At 39.7% G+C, this 23,597-nt stretch overlaps 2 protein-coding genes across 3 annotated transcripts in view; one reads left to right on the top strand and one right to left on the bottom strand.

Annotated features, from left to right (window-relative positions):
- Positions 1–6,604, bottom strand: part of DPP8 (dipeptidyl peptidase 8) — a 352,338-nt gene extending 345,734 nt beyond the window's left edge. Inside the window, exons 1-3 of one of the 2 annotated variants that reach the window (XM_053718538.1) lie at positions 6,518–6,604; positions 2,916–3,052; positions 1,180–1,449 (exon numbers count right to left, since the gene is read on the bottom strand). In XM_053718538.1, the coding sequence (XP_053574513.1) occupies positions 1,180–1,449; positions 2,916–2,922 (277 nt within the window). In that variant the 5' untranslated portion in view covers positions 2,923–3,052; positions 6,518–6,604. Of the gene's footprint in view, positions 1–1,179; positions 1,453–2,915; positions 3,053–6,517 lie in introns of both variants that reach the window. The other variant, XM_053718537.1, reaches the window with a different exon arrangement.
- HACD3 (3-hydroxyacyl-CoA dehydratase 3) overlaps positions 3,806–23,597 on the top strand; it is a 134,270-nt gene continuing 114,478 nt past the window's right edge. Inside the window, exon 1 of the mRNA XM_053719579.1 lies at positions 3,806–4,038. Coding sequence (XP_053575554.1) covers positions 3,961–4,038 — 78 coding nt within the window. The 5' untranslated portion in view covers positions 3,806–3,960. The remainder of the gene's footprint in view (positions 4,039–23,597) is intronic.

Here is a 23,597-nt window from a genome sequence, read left to right as displayed (position 1 = left end):
TTTACATACAATTTTATGAAAATTGGTGTATACAGTCCCTTTAACATTTTTCTCTGCGCATGCAAGAGAAGCATAGCTAGATATTGTCAGTGCACCAGCATTGTAAATACCACATCTGCTCAGAGCCAGTGGGGCTTGTTTCATGTCAGCAATTACCAGATGATATAAGCATCTGAGGCTCTCCCGCGCCGCTGCTTTAAAGGACTGTAAGTAAAGACTCCAAACTGTGCAGTTGTACTGAATATCCAACAGCAGCTTCAAGTAAAGAGTGAATCCTCTATTGCATAGCGATTCCCTGTTTACTGCTGCGGTCTTGGCAGCACGTTTCATCACATCTCAAAGTATATTTATGAATTAAATCTTTAATATAGTGAAAAGTAGATATGAATTTACCATCACTTTAATTTAAAATCGGTGTGTTGAGCCCCTTTAGCTACTAACCTACATAAAACACAACAAAACAGCATCAGACTTTATATTTAACACAAAACAAAAAAGAAATATCAAACCTCAAGATAGCCAATGTTTGTTTTCGCATACACAAGCAGTATGGAAAATGTCATTACTGACCTATGGTAGCCTGTGCATAAGTACCTTGTGTACCCACATAGAGCACACAGCATCAGTACTCGTTACAAAGGAAGAATAGACAAAACACACTAGCCTCATTTATATAGGTACTGTGCATAAACTTTATCATCCTCTTTCACACAATCAGTATGGATAAGACATCTGCCCTAATATAGCCTAAAATTGAAAAATGAGTGTAGTGATTTAAGTAATAAGGAATAGACCATGACATTTGTTAAGCCTCATATTTACTATACTGACTTTTTGTACAGTGGTGAAAGATTACATCACTTATAGAAAGAATCGGAGACAACCCTTATAAGCAGGGCACACAGTTTGCATCAACCTTCATCAAGGTGAAAATGATAAAGACCTGATATAGTACAATAATATATATATCAAATCAGAGACATTTTTTTTCTACACTGAAATATCAGATGATTTATGATTATTTGCTGCTTAAGTATTCTACCTGTATGCGTACAATTTTTAGTTATCTGTGCAATACGTCCACTGACAGTTTTATTAATCATGTACAAAAGAAAGACATAATGATATCAAACTTTGTATGATAAGTAGCGCATAAGGTAAAAATGGGTTCTCACATACCCAGGTAGTACATGCGATCAGAGTGAGGGCTTTCAGGATCGTTCCTCTTAACAAATGTAAAGCTGTGAGGTGCTTTGGCCATCATGTATCCATGATACTTCCTAGTGTCTGCCAGAAGTTTCCTCATTTGACTCCAAGAGTGACGCTCAACAAAATAGGGCTCTGGTTTTATATCGCCCCCATTGGTCTCTGGGCTTTCATGGCTGGCTGCTGATTCAAAGATCTCTACCCCAACCTGTTCGGTTTCCATAGCTGCCGCCATGTTGCATCCTTCTGGAACAAAAGAAAATTACAATTGTTACAAGTGAAGCTTAAAGGGACACTCAAGTCAAAATTAAACTTTCATGATTCAGATAGGACATGCAATTTTAAACAACTTTCCAATTTACTTCCATTAACAAAATGTGCAGTCTTTTTATATTTACACTTTTTGAGTCACCAGCTCATACTGAGCATGTACAAGAATTTACAAAATGTGCATATATGCATTAGTGATTGGCTGATGGCTGTCACATGCTACAGGGGGGTTGGAAATAGACATAACTGAAATGTGTTAGAAAAAAACTCTACTACTCATTTGAAGTTTAAACTAAGTGCAATCACATTGCATTTGTATTATGTATATGTTGATTATGCAAATCTACTGTATTTACTGGTCCTTTAACAAACAAGAGCCTAATTTAATAACCACATTTGGCTTTACTTCTATCATACACATAAATATAAATGCATGCCCTGGTCTAGTTCTCAAGTGTTGCTGGTACCTATATTATATAAAGCTGTCAAGTAATGATCTAACAACAGCAGTGGCAACAGGAGTTGGGGTAAAATATTTTTTAAACATACAATATGTTGTAGATTTGACTAACTAGTATACTATAAATTCTATAAACCAGGGTTGGTAAATGTATCTAGCATTAGGAAAAAGCTTATCATTTGAAGTCAGTAAAGACCTTCACATATGGATATATGACGAACAAATGTCAAAACTTAGGAATCAGACAATATACAGGAATTATGGTTCCACTGACATATCAAACCCTGACATAAATTATAAGAGCTTTACTACACTTAACATTAAAAGGAACATGAAAGTCAAAACTAAAACCAGTCTGATTCATATAGAGCATACAATGTTTAGATACCATATAATGTATGTCTTATCAAATTTACTTCAGTCACTGTCACTGAAAAGCATACCTAATAAGGCTATAGAGCACCTATATACTACTTGTAGCTACTGGTGATTAGTGTGTATACACATATGCCTTTTGCCATTGACTAACCAGAGGTGTTTAGCTAGCTCCCAGTAGTGCCTCTATGCAGAGGTAAATACATATTTCTATGCAAGAATAAAATGTTCTAAAATAGCAGAGCATTTTATTTGTACACTTATATGTCCCTTTAACTGTAAATTGGTAACATAGTCTCAGTCTTGGGCAGTTCTTAAATTAAAAAGTAAAATGACTCTCCAATTATCAAAACCATCCCTCCAAGAACTAGGTAATCCAGAAGAGCCAGATCACTGTTATCATTGAGGGCTCTCCCTAGCATAGCCAATTTGCTTCGTGGACTAACATGATTTAGAGATAAGAATTATCTCAAGGCCAAATTCATTGAATTATAAGCGAATAATATATTGTCTACACAGCAGGAGCAGCTCCCCGCCCTGAGAGCCTAAGTGCACACTATCACGCAGTGCCCCCTATGATACTATAAATGCCACCTGTACTCACCTAGCATGGGGAAGAAGAATGTAAGCAACCGGGCCCAGCTTCTGCACTCTGTCCCGCTATGACTTGGCTTCTCTTGCACTCCCAATCCCCGTGTTGCTGTTGCTGCTGCAGCTGCTGCTCCTGCTCACTTCCGCTTCCTGGAAGAAAGAGGGCGGGCGTTCAAAACCGAAGGGGACTGGGGGGACAACTTTCTGGGTGTCATGACAACCATTGTTGAACAGTATGGGTGGCTGTATATGCTCAAAGACTAAATATTACAACTGAAAAATAATAAGCAATTCTATAATAATAATAATAATAATAATGCGCAATATAAAAACATTTTTTAGAAATGTACTGCTTTTTAGCTGTAAACTATTTTATTATTTCTTTAAAGGATACATGTATAATAATATAGTGTAAGCAAGTTATGGAGTGGGGCTGAATAACACCAAGTATTGCGTATGATACAGAAGGTTAAAATAATAAGTTAACTAAAATGTGTGTTGATCCATTTTTAATAAGTCTAATGCATGTTTTATGTTACCAATGCTACCAAATAAGATGAAATACGCATTACAGATTGTTGAATATTATACTATTATATGTATTATTGTCACTGAATTTACTATATGGTTAGAAAGAAAGTGCAGTTTGTTTTTATATTTTATTTATTCTGGTGTTTATCACAAATGTAATATTAAACATTTTCCTTAGAAATTGTTCTGGGAAAGCCATCTAAAATGATGTACTGGCCCTCACTCCAAATATATTTTGCCAATCAAGGAAGGGGATCTGCAAAAATGGCACGCATGCGCAAATCTTTAATGTTGCCCGACTTCTTTGGTCTTTGGAAGTTGGTAAACTTCCATTACTCAATATGTCTGTACGTGTTTCTTCTAAAGCCATCCAGATGATCCAGGTGAGACATTGGTATGCAGCCCTCAAGCAATATGGCCGTTTTTTCACCTTAAGCTCCACCTTTAGTTGACGTCATGACAGACCTTCTGCCCTGTCGGTCGGATTGTTCTAGCAGCAGGACTCGGACTGTGAGAAAGGTACCGGGATGAGTCTGACCCCGCAGGTGTTTTGGGCACAGAGGCACCATGAGTTGTACCTCCGGGTGGAACTCAGCGATGTGCAGGTAACGATGTGAAATATGCAAGTGCTCAGTTATCGCACAAGTTCGTGTGATTATGGGAATGATGGAATATACAGATCTGTGCACAAAGCTAATTCATAGCATTCAGTATTTGATTCTCTATAACCTCTAGCTTGAGTTTAAAATGCAGGAATTCATTTGTACATTGTTTTACACGTTTGTAGCAAATATGTCATGAATTAATATATTTGGCATTTGAAGCTTCCTGTTTTTTGAGTTTGTTCTCGGAAAACTAAAATAATGTAAACGTAATCAATTTTTAATTTCTCGTAAAAAGTTTACTTATGTTTAGTAAGATAGACTTTGTAATGTACTTTCAATATTTATCTTCGATAATTTTTCTGTAATATGCTGGAGATCTACAGTTCCAGTAATAATGACGACTTATGTGTCCCTTTATCAGTCAAAAACTATGGTTTCTGCACTGCCCCAAAGAGGCCAGAGTGGATCCTGCAACATTCTACACAACTGCTTGATTAGTAAAGGTCATTTTACCAGTTTCTAACTGGCCACAACAAAGAAGATAAGCATTCTTGAAAGGATTTTTTAACTTAAGAGGTGTGTGCATGAACTGCAAAACTATGCAAATTTTGCTAAGAAAATAGCAGTTTTAAATGCTTGAAAACATTTTATTTTGCTAAAATTAGCTAATACTAAAGTTTTTCAATGTTTATCGCTCAAATTATCATTTAATACATTTATTATATTATGCAATTAATTTGTGCTTTGGATAGCCGAAAACATAATATTAGAAAGTATTACACTGCTGCTTGATAATGCCACCTGGCTGGCCAAATTTTCCATGGAGAACCCTGATGTCTTTATTTGTAAAGTACAAGGTGTTAGTTGTGCCCAAATGGAATAAATCTTCTGTTGGTTATCAGTGCAATTTAATATAATAGAAACACTTCTCCCTTAAAGGGACAGTCTACTTGAAAATGTTTGTTTAAAAAGATAGTTAATCCATTTATAATTACCTTGTCTAAGCCTCTGAAGACCACCCACTTATTTCAGTTATTTTGATAGACTGTCATTTTAGCCAATCGGTGTTGACTCATAAATAACTCCACAGAAGTGAGCACAATGCCATCTATATGACCCACATGAACTAGTGCTGTCTAGTTGTGAAAAACTGTAAAAATGCCCTGGGATAAGGCGGCCCTTCAAGTGCTTAGAAATTAGGATATGAGCCTACCTAGCTTTAGATTTCAACAACGAGTACCAAGAGAACAAAGCAAATTTGATGCTAAAAGAAAATTGGAATGTTGTATAAAATTGCGTGCCCTATCTGAATCATGAAAGTTCCATTTTGACTGGACTGTCCCTTTAAATGCCTGACAGCTGTTCTCTGAACAACAGATAGCTTATCCTTCTCCCAGAGGCACCTGATATCATTAGGTGTAACCAGCAAATGCACTATAGCTGGTATTGTTCAGTGTGACTGGAGAGATCAGTAACACCTCAGAAATAAGACACAAGAAAGCCAACATTCTGTGTTTGTAAGAGAACAGCATAGCATTTCAGTTCTGCACTATTAATATGGTTTGTAGAAAAAAAGTATAAGCTGTATAGGATTCCTGCTTTTAATATGGTATTGGTAATTGTAATATGACTGGGTCCTGAAATGCTCAGACAATGTGTTCCTAGAGGAAAAAGTATTTGTTGAAGTCGGCATTGTATCCAAAAGCTTTATACTCCTTCTACTGCACTGGTTTTCACACCTTTCCTCAGGCCTCCAACAGGTCAGGTTTTCAGGATTACGTTGGATGAGAGCAGGTAAAATAACCATGTTTCCTAATAAACTGAAATGTTCACCCATGCTCTAGTTCAGATATCCACAAAATGTGGCCCGTTAGGGAGGCCTGAGTACAGGTTTGAAAACCAGTGGTCTGCTGTGAGAATATGTATGCTCCAGCTGAGTTTGACAAACTGTCAGCTCTTGGAAGTTTACTACTGACTGCTATCTCTCTGGACTGTTTGACCTTTTTTTCTATATAAAAAAAAAAAAAATGAGCTATTAAATTAAAAGCATAGATGCCAGATGAAATGTTTTAATAAAGGTAATGCACTTTTATTTTACATTCTTTTCCTGTAATTTACATCTGCAAGGTTTTTTTTGTTTGTTTGTTTTTAAAAAATAATGCATATATGCAGTTTTTATCTGCATGATGCACAGTGATTGTTTTTTAAAAAAATGCCTATTTACATCTGTCCTTTTCTTCTCCACAGCAAAGGAGATAAAGTAACCCTACTCATGAGGGTTTTTAAGGGGTGTCTCCCTGGACTTTCTTTGAAAGTGCAAAAACTTAAAAAGTTTGGTAGCAAAATTATTCTTTTAAATACACTTAAAGTGAAGGTCAATTTTGACTAGTTAGTGCCCGTTTTTTAATAATCCTATTAAAAACAAGGGCACTTTAATTCATCAAAATTGACATTTCAAGCGCTTTCTTCAAAAACTTACCTTTTAATCCTGAGAGCCGCTGCATCGCTTCCTCCGCCCGTATTCAAACTCTTTGATTTCAGCTCCCTTAGAGTGAATGTCAACTTTTTTGTTTCATGTAACAGTTAACCAGAGCTCTGAGGACTTGGTAATCATTCTAGCATAAATCGCGTTCACTTTCAACATGTAATTAGAGCGCTACACCTGACGTGTGCAAACACCTGCAATAAACCCCTTTTTGTTTGCGTGTAACCGTTAACGCGCCACTTGTAATCTGGCCCTAAATTGGCAAAGGACAAATGAATAATCCAGGAATTAATCAAGTTAGCTTTCGGCTTTTGATTTCAGATTGTGTCTCTAATACTAACTGCACTTATCACAAGTAAAACTGCAAAAAAAAAGAGAAGAGGTTGCATCTGATCACCAGTACTCTCAGGCTGCTGTTGCAACAGTCCCAGCTTTCCAGTGCAGAACTTGGTTAAAGGAAAAAGTTAAACTCCTTGTAATTACAAAACAGTAGAATAACATCAGCCACGTCCCACGCTGTAGTAAAAGTGCTGGGCTTTAAAACGGCATGGAATGTTCTAACTTTTGCTGGGTCCTACTCCCCTCCTGTTTTGAATCATATGATCGCAGTGACAATCATGTGACTTCCTTTTTTAACTTTTGTTCCCTGTTTGCGCTTTTGCTTTCTAATAGCCAAACTCTACCAACCATTTGCCTTATTTGGAGTAGCAAATACAGGCTTTAGTCTGCAGCTGACAAGGCTAGCTATGGTCATATTGCTAAGTTTATTAGTTTGCCGTTCTTAATTTATCTGTTAAAGCCAAATTACAGAAATATATGTAGCAGGGTTAGTCTTGATACGTCTGCAGTGTGCTTTTTCAGGTCTAAGAATCAAAGCCACAATTTACAAAACTAAGTTACATGAAACATGTATGTGTGTAAAGTGTGTTTAAAACTTTTCTTTTTAATTGTGCTTATACTTTTACCCGCAATACCCTCACAATTTGAAAGAGCAGGCACTTACCTTTCAAATGATGGGTCTTGGGGGTTTCGAGGACTTAAAGTGAATGTTAACTTTCATGATAAAATGCCCGGTTTTTAAAAAAACTATTAAATACAGGGACACTTTCATTCATGAAAGATTACATTGCAGCGGATTTTACAAATACTTACCTTCTTCTCCTGAAACGCTGGATCACCAATTCCCCCCCCCCCTGCCTGCTTCTTCCTGCTGTACTTACACAGCAATGACGAAACCGGCTTCCTCCAATCAAGGCGTGGCATAACCAGATGGATGCTCTTAGGGGGAAAGCTGTGATTGGGGGAAGTCGGTTTAGTCAACTTTCATGATAAAGTGCCTGTTTGTTTTTTTTTGTTTTTTTTTGTTTTTGTTTTTTAAAACTATTAAAAGCAGGGGCACTTTCATTTCTGAAAGTTTACATTGCACCAGATTTTACAAATACTTACCTTCTTCTCCTGAAACACCGGATCGCCGATCCCCCGCCTGCAGGTCCTCTGTACTTGACTGACTTCCCCCCCAGGAGCATCCATCTGGTTATGCCACGCCTTGATTGGAGGAAGCCGGTTTCGTCATTGCTGTGTAAGTACAGCAGGAAGAAGCAGTCAAGAGGGATCAGTGATCCAGCGTTTCAGAAGAAGGTAAGTATTTGTAAAATCTGCTGCAATGTAATCTTTCATGAATGAAAGTGTCCCTGTATTTAATAGTTTTTTTAAAACCGGGCATTTTATTATGAAAGTTAACATTCACTTTAAGTCCTCGAAACCCCCAAGACCCATCATTTGAAAGGTAAGTGGCTGCTCTTTCAAATTGTGAGGGTATTGCGGGTAGAAGTATAAGCACAATTAAAAAGAAAAGTTTTAAACACACTTTACACCTATATATACTTATAACAGGCAATCAAAAAGGCTTGAGACTCTCATGACATATTATAAAAATAAAAAAACCATAAACCCAATTTTAAAATAAAGCCCGTATATAAGTTTTAATAGCCAATAGTGATCACCTGGCGTGAGATTTTAATATGAAATGTTTAGTTATGCGTTGTAAAAAAAAAAAAAAACGTTGTGCCCCTTTTTCATGTAACTTAGTTTTGTAAATTGTGGCTTTGATTCTTAGACCTGAAAAAGCACACTGCAGACGTATCAAGACTAACCCTGCTACATATATTTCTGTAATTTGGCTTTAATAGATAAATTAAGAACTGCAAACTAATAAGCATAGCAATATGACCATAGCTAGCTTTGTCAGCTGCAGACTAAAGCCTGTATTTGCTACTCCAAATAAGGCAAATGGTTGGTGGAGTTTGGCTATTAGAAAGCAAAAGCGCAAACAGGGCAACCGTCCTTGTTGTGATCGTAAACAAAAGTTAAAAAAAGGAAGTCACATGATTGTCACTGCGATCATATGATTCAAAACAGGAGGGGAGCAGGACCCAGCAAAAGTTAGAACATTCCATACCGTTTTAAAGCCCAGCACTTTTATTATTACAGTGTGGGACGTGGACGTGGCTGATGTTATTGTACAGCAAGACAACTTAAAGGGCCATAATACCCAAATGTTTAAACACTTGAAAGTGATGCAGTATAGCTGTAAAAAGCTGACTAGAAAATATCTCCTGAACATCTCTATGTAAAAAAGAAAGATATTTTACCTCAAAAGTTCCTCAGTAGCCACCTCCCATTGTAAAGGATTTCTAAGCAGCATTTTAGTGTGTCTGTCCTGGGACAGCTGAAAGGATGAGCCTCGTGAACTCTCATATTATTTCACCAATCAGGTAAAGGAAGCTTACTATGAAATCTCATGAGATCACAGTAAGAGTTCATGACCTCAGCACTGCTGATGCTGATTGGCTGCTGTTCATTTCTTCATTTTTTTTTTTTTATTTTTTTTTTTTACCTGCAGCTGAGTATAACTTTTTACACAGAACTGAGGAGATTGTGAGGTAAAATATCTTCCTTTTTTAAATAGAGATGCTCAGGTGATATTTTCCTGTCAGCTTTTTACAGTTATACTGCATCAGTTTCAAGTGATTTAGCATATGAGTATTATGTCCCTTTAAGTGTTTTGTAATTAAAAGGAGTTTAACTTTTTCCTTTAACCAAGTTCTGCACTGGAAAGCTGGGACTGTTGCAACAGCAGCCTGTGAGTACTGGTGATCAGATGCAACCTCTTCTCTTTTCTTTTTCCCTTTTTCTTTTTTTTTTTTTTTTTTTTTTTTTTGCAGCAGAAATACAAAACTATACTTAAATCATTTTTCTTTTACTTGTGATAAGTGCAGTTAGTATTAGAGGCACAATCTGAAATCAAAAGCCGAAAGCTAAATTGATTAATTCCTGGATTATTCATTTGTCCTTTGCCCATTTAGGGCCAGATTACAAGTGGCACGTTAACGGTTATGCACAAACAAAAAGGGGTTTATTGCAGGTGTTTGCACACATCAGGTGTAGCGCTCTTATTACAAGTTGAAAGTGAACGCGTGAGCACAATCGCGATTTACGCTAGAATGATTACCAAGTCCTCAGAGCTCTGGTTAACTGCTACATGAAACATAAGTGTCACAAAACACATCAAAAATAAGTGTAAAAGTACAGTTACGGGGGGCGGAGCTAACCGCCATACAGGTCAGACGTGTGCAAGGGGAGCTCTGAGCCTTAGTTCTATTTTACTAACAATTTAAGATAATTATTGAGCTTCCATTAACTCCAACCCTGGGTATATACTTCACTAAGACATACCCCACCTATACCGCTGAGTTTTGGGAAGGTCTAATCACTTTTTCGGGAGCCTTTGGGCTGAGAGGCTAAAAGAGCTGCAGGACGCCTCACTAACAAGACTGCAGGCTGTAATCTGAGGACCCGAAAATCCCTGCCTTTCTTCACAGTGGGTAAGGAGTCGTACATATAGGAGAAGCGGCTAGCGGTGCCTGCCAGGAGACAGTCAGACAGCAGTGATCAGCCGGGGTTTGGAGGCCTGACAGTTACCTACACAAAACTCACTTGACGCGAACGGCGGCCATCTTTGCGGCTAAGTGGAGCAGCGCCATCGTCAGAGCCACAGACAAACAGTGGATACTTGCGGAGGACCCCACCTGACTCCTGGAGCCCAAAGGCGAGAATTTGAGTCTGTTGCTTGCAGGTACCCGGCCTGAGACCCGTAATCTGGCAGCAAGACAAAGAGGACACTTCTACGCTGCTAGATTGCGGGAGGAGACTTACATCTTCAGGCCCTATACCTCCGGAGGGTCGGGGCTCCGCTCCGGAGGTGGCATCCACATTAAGAGGTACCTGAGGTGGCAAACAAGCTGACCGGAAGACAGATAGGACATTGTTACCCCACAGACATCGTTAAGTAAGTGCTGCAAACGCAGCTTGCCACTGACAGTGAACTGACCTTAACGATTCAAACTCTCTGCTACCTATATAGTTACTAGATCACCTGGTACACTTGCAGGCCTCCATATATTTTAAGAAACCTGCTACATAGAGAGAGCAGTGGTATATACCACAGCTATCAAAATAAGATACTTCCAGTTTGGCCCGCTATAACTGCTAGCTGCAGGTTACAAGGACATAATTTAGTCTCTATTCCATCAGAGGCAGGAGCTGATGAACTCTCTCTATTCAACACCATACCCTATAGTTCTCAGCAGTTGTAGCTGCTCACATCTGCATGTTCTTGCTGTGCTGAACTGCTACTAAAGTCCATAACAGTCTAGATTCACAGCAGTAATTGTGCCCACACGCTGCAGGTGCCTCAGTCAACACCCTCCTGTCACTACTTCTCAGGACACCTATAAGACTTTTCAAGTATACTGCCTTTTGTGAGGCAGACCTAGTTCTTATTTACTGCTGACCTTATTAACAGGAGTCATTGTCATATAAATGTGATTTATTGTGCTGCTGCGTCAGCTTCTGTTCCTCTGTAGCCCTGGCACAGAGTGGAGTGCTTTATTTCACATTACATACACTATATTCCTCTCACACACTCACCTGGTTAACGAGACTCACATAACTTATGTCCCTCCCTATCTTTTGAGACCTATAGCCGCAAAGAGACGCATTGATCCCCAGACCAGGGGCACTAACCCAGAGCCTCCCCTTAGGCTACAGAGGAGGGATACCCTAGGGTCCCTGTAAGTCTGGCCCCTGTATATTTATAGCTAGGGGTCCCTAAGAATCTTGGTGTACATTTTTCTGAAGTAAATCTGGACCCACCCTACCCTAAGCTGCGAGCTACCCTAAAATATTCCTGCTCTTGTAACTCTCTCTAAGGCCATACCTCAAAACCCATTAACAAATTAGATAAAAGAGAACAAAGGATTAAAAAAAAAAAAAAGGGGGGGGGGGGAAGGGAAGAAAAATAATAAAAAAAAAGGAAAAAAAAAATTAAAATAAATTAAGTACATAACAAGCTCTCTTTCTGCTAGCCCTACACGGTCTTAAAGTCATATTTATAACGCTTTAAGTTGATGGGCAGCCCAGGTGTTCCTTGAGGATACCCCTGGGATATAGGGTGACTGAAACACATACAATACAATTTCAAAGGCTGCTATGCCAGCTCAGGTGTCCCTGTAATTCTTGAATAATACTAAGTGTAGTGTTTTTACATAACTTGCATTTTTTTTCTCTCTCTTGCAGGAGGTGGGGTACCATACTATTTAGACCCCAGTTCCTCTTGCTTGGTCGCTGCACTTTTTTGAAATTGGTTAGTTAATAGAGAAAGCAAGCTTAGCTTCTCGCCCTGTGCATCGGTCAGCAAGAGTCACTGTTCCATGTATTTTATGCTGATGAGTCTATTTGTGTGTTAATCTCATTTTATCTTACTGAACCCCCCCCCCCCTTTTGGACTCCTCCTTTCCGGCCTGCTCACGCGGGCTGGTCACCTCCACTCTCCTTTTCCCCTTCCTTTGGGTCGTAGCCCTCCTTCCCTGAGTCCGAAGGGGGCACCTCTCTCAAGGAATATATAGGTACCTCACTATAAGTAAAGGGTAAATTGTTTAAGGCGCCCACCTGGCCTCTTCCTCCGATTTGAGTCGGCTTTTTTGATAGATATTGTGTGCTGCAGGGTAGCATTCTGCCCATAAGCGCCACTATGGGGAGGTAGAGGTCTCAGGTGGACGTCTGGCCCTACTCCGTTATGTAATACTACTGTGCATGTGTATTTTCTTCTTTTCACTTTGTTAGCCTGTCGGGCCCACAAATTTCCTTAACAACCTGTAATTCAAGCTCAACTGTTTAGTATACGGTACTCACCTCTCATATGAAAATGCCCCATACTGCCAGGAGGCATTCGAAAACACCAGGACCAGTAAAGAAAACGGTCCTGGACCATTTCACGCAACCTTCCAAAGACCAGACTGAAGACTCCAACGAAGGTCAGAGTGACTCTGAATCTCTGGGGGACTGTTCCCAACCTGACCTTATGCCACCGGTCAGACCACAACACCTAATTACGGAGGCAACCCTTAAGAAAATGTTTGCAAACCAAACTATCTCCATAACTAAGGAAATCCAGCGCAACCATGCTGAACTACGCAAGGACATTTCAGAGATTGGTGATAGGGTGGACTCTTTGGAATGAAAACAGGATGATCTTGCCACTGACCACACAAACTTGCTGTCCTACTCGGAATCTCTTGCGGACCAGATTAGTCAGCTGGAGTTCAAACTTGCTGATGTGGAGGATAGGGCACGCAGAAACAACGTAAGGTTTCGAGGAATCCCTGAGGGACATCCAACCTGCTGAGATTCAAAATTTCTTAAAAGATCTCTTCAAAGACCTGCTAGGCCCAACAGAGGGGCTGACTGACACCATGGAAAGAGCTCATAGAGCCTTGCGCCCCAGAACTGTCTCACAGGATAAACCGAGAGACGTCATAGTCTGCTTCCATAGTTTTCTCTTCAAGGACAGACTCATGCAGGCGGCTTTTCGGAAGCCACAGATATCAGAGCGATTCAAGGACATCCAGCTGCTGCCCGATCTATCCGCACACACTCTACAGCACCGAAGATACTTCCAGCCAGTGACGCTGATCCTTCGCAGGGAAAATATTAAATACAGGTGGGGCTACCCTACTAAACTAATAATAACAATGGACAACAAAACATTCACTGTGACTTCTCTCCCTCAAGGGACTTCTCTCCTTGGGCAATGGGGTCTTATGGCAGTGGACCCGAGGGGACCTCCCGCTGCTCAATCTAAGCTAAGAGTCACTGCTCCCGAATGGTCTGTTAAGGAACAAAGGCCAAAGAGGATGAGAACACAACAGCCTATGGACACAACCCAACCGGAGCCTCTGTCCTCCTGAAATTTGAGCTTGCTTATGTTACATACCACAGGCCTGACATGATAGGTATATTCTATCTCTACTCTTCTTCCCTTTTGTTGCTGTGCTAACTTGTCACGGAGTAGGGCCCGTACTGTTTGAAATATTTAATTCTCTGACCATATATGACCACATTTTATTGTCTTATGTTAGGCTTATATGTTCACATTGTTCGTTACATTCTATTGCCTCATGTTAGGCTTATGTGTTAAATATGTAATTCTCTGATCATATATGGCCAGATTTTATAGTCTCATGTTAGGCTTATGTGTTCACATTGTTTGTTACATTTTATTACCTCATGTTAGGCTTATGTGTTCACATTGTCAGGTTAGGCTTCTGTGTTTACATTGTTTGTTACATTTTATTGCCTCATGTTAGGCTTATGTGTTCACACTGTTCGTTATGTTTTGATTACGCCCTACTTGGGGCCCACAGGTTGACATTTATTCGTACTTTAGATTGCCCTCCCACTACCTATTCATTTGGTTAATGGATTGGGGCTGGACCTTCCAGCTCCTCCGCCCATACACTTGCCCTTAGCTCCCCCCCCCCCCTACAGGTTAACCCACACCAGGGTTCCACCTAGGTGGACTATTTCCACCTGTACTGTCGGTACATTCCTGCCTTACGTGTTGATTAACACCCCTCCCTCCCTTCCCAACCCGTACACATTACCTACCAGGACTTTGACCTAAGCCTCCCAGATATTCCTCCTGCCAACCCACTCCCCAGGGTTAGAAGCGGAAAATGAACCGTCTACGAGTCTACACACATAACTCCACAGGCTTAAACTCTCCCTTTAAGCGGAGCTTACTCTCCCGTATGCTCAACCATCACAACCCCAACGTTGTGTTTCTGCAAGAAACACACTGGTTGTCCGATGCTCCCCATAGATTCCACTCTCGTTCATATACGACCATAGAGTGCTCTTCATTTACAAAAAAAGCACGAGGGACTGCAGTTATGATTCACAGGAGGGTAGCTTACGAGGAAATCCAGATACTAAGGGACCCCCAGGCTAGGTTCACTATAGTAATTTGTAAGCTTGATCATGTCACACATACCCTAGTTTCAGTATACCTGCCCAACTCCCACCAGCCTGCATGCCTTAGGAAAATCCTGAGATTAATTGATCAACACAAACAGGGTAGAGTTATAATAGCAGGAGACTATAACATGATATGGGACACTAAATTAGACCGCAAGACTCTATCCCCAACTAAGACCTCCTCCCAACTAACTCTCCTCTCCACATTTGGGTACAATTTGGGTACTATGACATTTGGAGATCGTTACACGCTACAGATAGGGATTTCACCCACTTCTCCCAGGCTTACAAAACCTACTCTAGGTTGGATCATATCTTTTGCTCTGCAACGACCTTAGACTCAGTGCTCCAATCTACTATCCCCCTCTGCTCATGGTCAGACCATGACCCAGTCCTGGCGGACTTACGCACCAGCGACCCCTGTCTTCATAAAAGCAGGTGGTCTCTTCCGCGCAACATCCTAGCAGACATTCCCTTTAGGGAAGAGTTACGTAGAGACCTTACAGAACTTATCCAACTTAACGATAATGGACAGACAACGGACGAAACACTTTGGGGAGCTATTAAGGCGGTAGCCAGAGGCTATATTATCCGCAAGCAAGCCCGGCTTAGGAAACTGGCTGGACTTACCCTAGCCCAAGCTCACTGTAAACTTAGGCTACTTGAATCCACTAACAGAGCCAACATTACAGAAGCACTGACCTCCCAGATTTCAGCCGTGCGCTCGCATATTAATCACCTAGAGCTGCGACGTACCCAAGAGAATCTCACAAAACTTAAGCAGTTATTTTATTATAAAGGCAACAGGGCAGATACTTTATTAGCACATAAATTGCGCCAGCGGAATAGCACATCTCGCATACACCAAATCTTATACAACGATAAGACCCACAGACTCCCCTCACAGACTATTACTCCAAACTCTACAACCTTGAGAGTACTGAAATTACAACCCCAGCCTCCACACAACAGATTAGACAATTCCTTGATTCACTAAACCTCCCGTCTCTAACGACGGAACAACAAGAGTCTCTGACCATGAAATGAAAGAAAATACAGGCGCACAGGGCACAATTCAAGTGCAGAGTTTTTATTATGTAAATAAGACACACAGTTAGAAACACTTACTAGATTAAAATCAAAATATGCATTGAGAGCATATGCTCCTGGGATTCTCGCAGCACCTGTAGTACCAGGGGGATAGATGTTGTTCTCCCCTCCGTTCACAATAAGAGCAGTTGGGTGGCGGTGTTCCGGATCCTGTCACCCAAGTCTTAGTAACGCTGGTGACCAACAGTACCTTATAACTGCTTTCCCATAAAGTCTTTTGTTTAGTTTGGATGCCTGACGCGTTTCCCCCGACTCCGGTCGGGCTTTTTCAAAGGCTAGATAGATTGGAACTGGCGCCTGTTTGTTTTAAAGGCGTGTTGACCAATCGGGTTTGAGGTGTGCGCTAATTGTCCAATCATTGCTGGGAGTTGTGTGCGCATGTAGAAAGGTCCCGGATTGGGTTTGAAAGCTTGTGTATTTTAACTTCATTGCGTGCAATCACTTGAGCTTTATGCAAAATTTCATACAGAATGCATATCAAATACAGAGAACAAACATAATACACATGTGCAAGATATACTTAGGAAAACTGATGAACAGACTAAAAATATTGTCATTTGTTACGAACAACAAATGTATTATATATTGAAACATATTATAAGAATGAACTACGGATATACATTGTATGTTTGAAATACTACCTCTGGGTTCACTTACTGTTGTATTAGAGGTTGTGAAAAATCTTTCATATGTTAATTTGAGTGTATAACTAATATACAGCCCCAATAAGGATTTTTGAGCTAAAACATATATGGGAGATAGAACGTAGTAGTGAAACATTACGCTAGATGGAAATATATAAAAAAAATATATAAAAATTTTTATAAAAAATTTATTTAAAAAGTTTTATAAAAATCTGTCCATTTTTATTTGGAAGAGAAAAATTTGTATGATTATTGCTTTATTAGGTGACATGAATTGAATAATTTAAATAAATGAAAGATTGTTTAACTGTACCAATCATCTTTTCTGAATGCATAGACAAGGTTATATTTATAGCGAGTGATCCCTTGGTTTTTATTTATTACTATATGGAAGAATTCTATATAGTTCTTGTGACCTTAAGAATATACAAGTTCCTAAAATCATTTTCTTTAAGTTTTTGGCAGTTGTCAACGGATGCCCTGAGAACAAGGTTCAAGGGGGATATGAATTTGTTTTAGGGATATATAATTATTTATAGAAACTGATATGATGAATTAGGTTGGATGAAAAATTAAGGATAGATAAAAATTTAAATATTAAAAGTTAATATATCTTAAGTTGGTATAAAATAGTATAATTATCTAAATTAAAACTGAGAAACAAGTGTGTTGTCTTATATGAAGGCCACCACATCTATATCAATATTTAGCCCTAAGGGCTGTAATGTTTCAAGCTTATAAATCCAGTGGATTTACAAGTGGATTTATAAGCTTAAAATATTACAGCCCTTAGGGCTAAATATTGATATAGATGTGGCGGCCTTCATATAAGACAACACACTTGTTTCTCTGTTCCCTTGTCCGTTTAGAACCTCCACAGTGCTAGCATTATTTTCAGCAATGTTTCAGCAAAGTTTTTTCCCAAGAAATCCAAATTTTTAATTATTCAGTTTTAATTTAGATAATTATACTATTTTATACCAACTTAAGATATATTAACTTTTAATATTTAAATTTTTAAATTTTTATCTATCCTTAATTTTTCATCCAACCTAATTCATCATATCAGTTTCTATAAATAATTATATATCCCTAAAACAAATTCATATCCCCCTTGAACCTTGTTCTCAGGGTATCCGTTGACAACTGCCAAAAACTTAAAGAAAATGATTTTAGGAACTTGTATATTCTTAAGGTCACAAGAACTATATAGAATTCTTCCATATAGTAATAAATAAAAACCAAGGGATCACTCGCTATAAATATAACCTTGTCTATGCATTCAGAAAAGATGATTGGTACAGTTAAACAATCTTTCATTTATTTAAATTATTCAATTCATGTTACCTAATAAAGCAATAATCATACAAATTTTTCTCTTCAAAATAAAAATAAAAAAGGACAGATTTTTATAAAACTTTTTAAATTAATTTTTTATAAAAAATGTTATATATTTTTTTTTATATATTTCCATCTAGCGTAATGTTTCACTACTACGTTCTATCTCCCATATATGTTTTAGCTCAAAAATCCTTATTGGGGCTGTATATTAGTTATACACTCAAATTAACATATGAAAGATCTTTCACAACCTCTAATACAACAGTAAGTGAACCCAGAGGTAGTATTTCAAACATACAATGTATATCCGTAGTTCATTCTTATAATATGTTTCAATATATAATACATTTGTTGTTCGTAAAAAAATGACAATATTTTTAGTCTGTTCATCCGTTTTCCTAAGTATATCTTGCACATGTGTATTATGTTTGTTCTCTGTATTTGATATGCATTCTGTATGAAATTTTGCATAAAGCTCAAGTGATTGCACGCAATGAAGTTAAAATACACAAGCTTTCAAACCCAATCCGGGACCTTTCTACATGCGCACACAACTCCCAGCAATGATTGGACAATTAGCGCACACCTCAAACCCGATTGGTCAACACGCCTTTAAAACAAACAGGCGCCAGTTCCAATCTATCTAGCCTTTGAAAAAGCCCGACCGGAGTCGGGGGAAACGCGTCAGGCATCCAAACTAAACAAAAGACTTTATGGGAAAGCAGTTATAAGGTACTGTTGGTCACCAGCGTTACTAAGACTTGGGTGGCGGTGTTCCGGATCCTAACTGCTCTTATTGTGAACGGAGGGGAGAAGAACATCTATCCCCCTGGTACTACAGGTGCTGCGAGAATCCCAGGAGCATATGCTCTCAATGCATATTTTGATTTTAATCTAGTAAGTGTTTCTAACTGTGTGTCTTATTTACATAATAAAAACTCTGCACTTGAATTGTGCCCTGTGCGCCTGTATTTTCTTTCATTTCATGTAACTGCATCTGAGCCGAGACCAGTGGGATCGCTGGCTGAGAACAGGCAGCACTTCAGCGGCACTGCAATCAAAATAGAATTGCTTCCTTTTCTTTGGTTTATTTGAACATTATCTCTCACTAACCCAGGATCACCTACAATCTACAAAATACAGGAAAATTTTCTGCCTTAATGTTCAAGGTACTGTTTTCTCCAACATAGGTGTGTCCGGTCCACGGCGTCATCCTTACTTGTGGGATATTCTCTTCCCCAACAGGAAATGGCAAAGAGCCCAGCAAAGCTGGTCACATGATCCCTCCTAGGCTCCGCCTACCCCAGTCATTCTCTTTGCCGTTGTACAGGCAACATCTCCACGGAGATGGCTTAGAGTTTTTTAGTGTTTAACTGTAGTTTTTATTATTCAATCAAGAGTTTGTTATTTTAAAATAGTGCTGGTATGTACTATTTACTCTGAAACAGAAAAGAGATGAAGATTTCTGTTTGTATGAGGAAAATGATTTTAGCAACCGTTACTAAAATCCATGGCTGTTCCACACAGGACTGTTGAGAGGAATTAACTTCAGTTGGGGGAACAGTGAGCAGTCTTTTGCTGCTTGAGGTATGACACATTCTAACAAGACGATGTAATGCTGGAAGCTGTCATTTTCCCTATGGGATCCGGTAAGCCATTTTTATTCAGACAGTAAATAAGGGCTTCACAAGGGCTTATTAAGACTGTGGACATTTTCTGGGCTAAATCGATTCATATATTACCTATATTTAGCCTTGAGGAATCATTTAATCTGGGTATTTTTGTTAAATAATATCGGCAGGCACTGTTTTAGACACCTTATTCTCTAGGGGCTTTCCCTAATGGATCCCTGAAAGCTCAGGGTCTTTGGTCTCGGGAAGAATCTCTTCTACCGATAAATATTCTGGAACTGAGAGCGATATTCAATGCTCTCAAGGCTTGGCCTCAGCTAGCAAAGGCCAAGTTCATACGGTTTCAATCAGACAACATGACGACTGTTGCGTACATCAACCATCAGGGGGGAACAAGGAGTTCCCTGGCGATGGAAGAAGTGACCAAAATCATTCAATGGGCGGAGACTCACTCCTGCCACCTGTCTGCAATCCACATCCCAGGAGTGGAAAATTGGGAAGCGGATTTTCTGAGTCGTCAGACATTACATCCGGGGGAGTGGGAACTCCATCCGGAAATCTTTGCCCAAATTACTCAACTGTGGGGCATTCCAGACATGAATCTGATGGCCTCTCGGCAGAACTTCAAGGTTCCTTGCTACGGGTCCAGATCCAGGGATCCCAAGGCGACTCTAGTAGATGCACTAGTAGCACCTTGGACCTTCAAACTAGCTTATGTATTCCCGCCGTTTCCTCTCATCCCCAGGCTGGTAGCCAGGATCAATCAGGAGAGGGCGTCGGTGATCTTGATAGCTCCTGCGTGGCCACGCAGGACTTGGTATGCAGATCTGGTGAATATGTCATCGGCTCCACAATGGAAGCTACCTTTGAGACAAGACCTTCTTGTTCAAGGTCCGTTCGAACATCCGAATCTGGTCTCACTCCAGCTGACTGCTTGGAGATTGAACGCTTGATCTTATCAAAACGAGGGTTCTCAGATTCTGTTATTGATACTCTTGTTCAGGCCAGAAAGCCTGTAACTAGAAAAATTTACCACAAAATATGGAAAAAATATATCTGTTGGTGTGAATCTAAAGGATTCCCTTGGGACAAGGTAAAGATTCCTAAGATTCTATCCTTTCTTCAAGAAGGATTGGAGAAAGGATTATCTGCAAGTTCCTTGAAGGGACAGATTTCTGCCTTGTCTGTGTTACTTCACAAAAAACTGGCAGCTGTGCCAGATGTTCAAGCCTTTGTTCAGGCTCTGGTTAGAATCAAGCCTGTTTACAAACCTTTGACTCCTCCTTGGAGTCTCAACTTAGTTCTTTCAGTTCTTCAGGGGGTTCCGTTTGAACCCTTACATTCCGTTGATATTAAGTTATTATCTTGGAAAGTTTTGTTTTTGGTTGCAATTTCTTCTGCTAGAAGAGTTTCAGAATTATCTGCTTTGCAGTGTTCTCCTCCTTATCTGGTGTTCCATGCAGATAAGGTGGTTTTACGTACTAAACCTGGTTTTCTTCCAAAAGTTGTTTCTAACAAAAACATTAACCAGGAGATAGTCGTGCCTTCTTTGTGTCCGAAACCAGTTTCAAAGAAGGAACGGTTGTTGCACAATTTGGATGTTGTTCGCGCTCTAAAATTCTATTTAGATGCTACAAAGGATTTTAGACAAACATCTTCCTTGTTTGTTGTTTATTCTGGTAAAAGGAGAGGTCAAAAAGCAACTTCTACCTCTCTCTCTTTTTGGATTAAAAGCATCATCAGATTGGCTTACGAGACTGCCGGACGGCAGCCTCCTGAAAGAATCACAGCTCATTCCACTAGGGCTGTGGCTTCCACATGGGCCTTCAAGAACGAGGCTTCTGTTGATCAGATATGTAGGGCAGCGACTTGGTCTTCACTGCACACTTTTACCAAATTTTACAAGTTTGATACTTTTGCTTCTTCTGAGGCTATTTTTGGGAGAAGGGTTTTGCAAGCCGTGGTGCCTTCCATTTAGGTGACCTGATTTGCTCCCTCCCTTCATCCGTGTCCTAAAGCTTTGGTATTGGTTCCCACAAGTAAGGATGACGCCGTGGACCGGACACACCTATGTTGGAGAAAACAGAATTTATGTTTACCTGATAAATTACTTTCTCCAACGGTGTGTCCGGTCCACGGCCCGCCCTGGTTTTTTAATCAGGTCTGATATTTTATTTTCTTTAACTACAGTCACCACGGTATCATATGGTTTCTCCTATGCAAATATTCCTCCTTAACGTCGGTCGAATGACTGGGGTAGGCGGAGCCTAGGAGGGATCATGTGACCAGCTTTGCTGGGCTCTTTGCCATTTCCTGTTGGGGAAGAGAATATCCCACAAGTAAGGATGACGCCGTGGACCGGACACACCGTTGGAGAAAGTAATTTATCAGATAAACATAAATTCTGTTTTTATCTTAACAGAACTTTTAAAGACTATTTATTCAAAGTCTAAGTGTGACCGGGGACTATAAAACGCCATTCATATAAAACCCCTTTCATTTGACTGTGATTATATTTATGGACTTATGGTATACACAAATTTTCATCATTTGAAATTATTTATTTACTACATTTTTTTTATTATTTTATTATTATCCTTTTATGTCTTTTATTCGATATTTTTTTTTAATATTTATCTAATTCTAGAGGGTTTTAGAGGTTTTAAGAAACTTAACGTTTAAAGGTGTTCAAATCTCTACACAATTTTTATACCATTATAGTGGTGAACATAGATAATAATTAAAATAAGATCAGTAACCACTCAGCACATTAAGCTCATTAAGAAAATTGGTTTTATTCAGTACATAAGCGCATAAAATTACAACCAGTGAAGAGTCTCTGACCAACCCGTTTACCCAGTTGGAAATTAAGCAGGTTATTCAGCGTCTCAAACCCCTTAAGGCCCCTGGCCCAGACGGATTCCCCGCACAGTTCTACAAAACCTATAGTGAAGAACTGTTGCCGTTGCTCCTTAGGTTTTTTTAACACTGCCAGACAAGAAGGAAGCTTTAAGCGAGAATTCTTAGAGGCTGAGATCATTATGATTCCCAAGCCAAACAAAGACCCCTCCTATTGCCCCAACTATAGGCCTATCTCGCTTATAAACGTGGACATTAAAATCTACTCCAAGCTTCTGGCCAACCGAATATGCAAACTCCTGCCTACCCTAGTCAACCCAGACCAAGTAGAGTTTATACACAATCGAGAAGGCCCGGATAATACTAGGCGCCTTATCAACATTGTTTGCGAATCAACAAGAATGAACAAGCCCTTCTCGGTTATCTCTCTGGATGCCGAGAAGGCTTTTGACAGAGTCAGATGGAGTTACCTCTGGGAGACTCTTAATGCCTTCAAATTTCCCTCTGACATATGCCTCGCGATTCAAGCTCTATATTCCAGTCCCACAGCAGTGGTCAGGGGGTTAGGGTTCTATTCAACCCCATTCCCCATCTTTAACGGTACGAGGCAGGGTTGTTCACTCTCCCCGCTCCTGTTTGCTCTGGCAATTGAGCCACTCGTTGAAACGATACGCACCGATAAGGGTTTAGTGGGAATTACACTTTCTGGATCCAAACACAACATCGCCCTGTTTGCAGACGATGTTACGGTGTTTTCTGCAGACCCACTTCGCACAATTCCTAGACTCCTGGAAATACTTGAGGCCTTTGGCTCTCTTTCCTTCTATAAGCTCAATGCCCCCAAAACAGAAATCTACTGGTGGGGTTTCCCCCAAAACTATGTCACGGTCCTCAAAAGCAGTTTGACTTCAAATGGTCTAGCAAATGGATTACCCATCTTGGAGTCAAAATCTCTAATGACTTGAAACAGATGGTCAAGGATAATTATCTATCCCTGCTGGCGGATTTGCGTGCGTTAAAAAATGTTTGGGACCACAAGAACATTTCTTGGATGGGTCGTATAGCTTCCCTTAAAATGTCGTTCCTCCCTCGGCTCACCTATCTGTTTAGATG

This window comes from Bombina bombina, chromosome 6, assembly GCF_027579735.1.
Source record: "Bombina bombina isolate aBomBom1 chromosome 6, aBomBom1.pri, whole genome shotgun sequence".
In the NCBI taxonomy this organism is placed as follows: Eukaryota; Metazoa; Chordata; class Amphibia; order Anura; family Bombinatoridae; genus Bombina; species Bombina bombina.
This window is presented reverse-complemented; position numbering and strand designations above follow the sequence as displayed.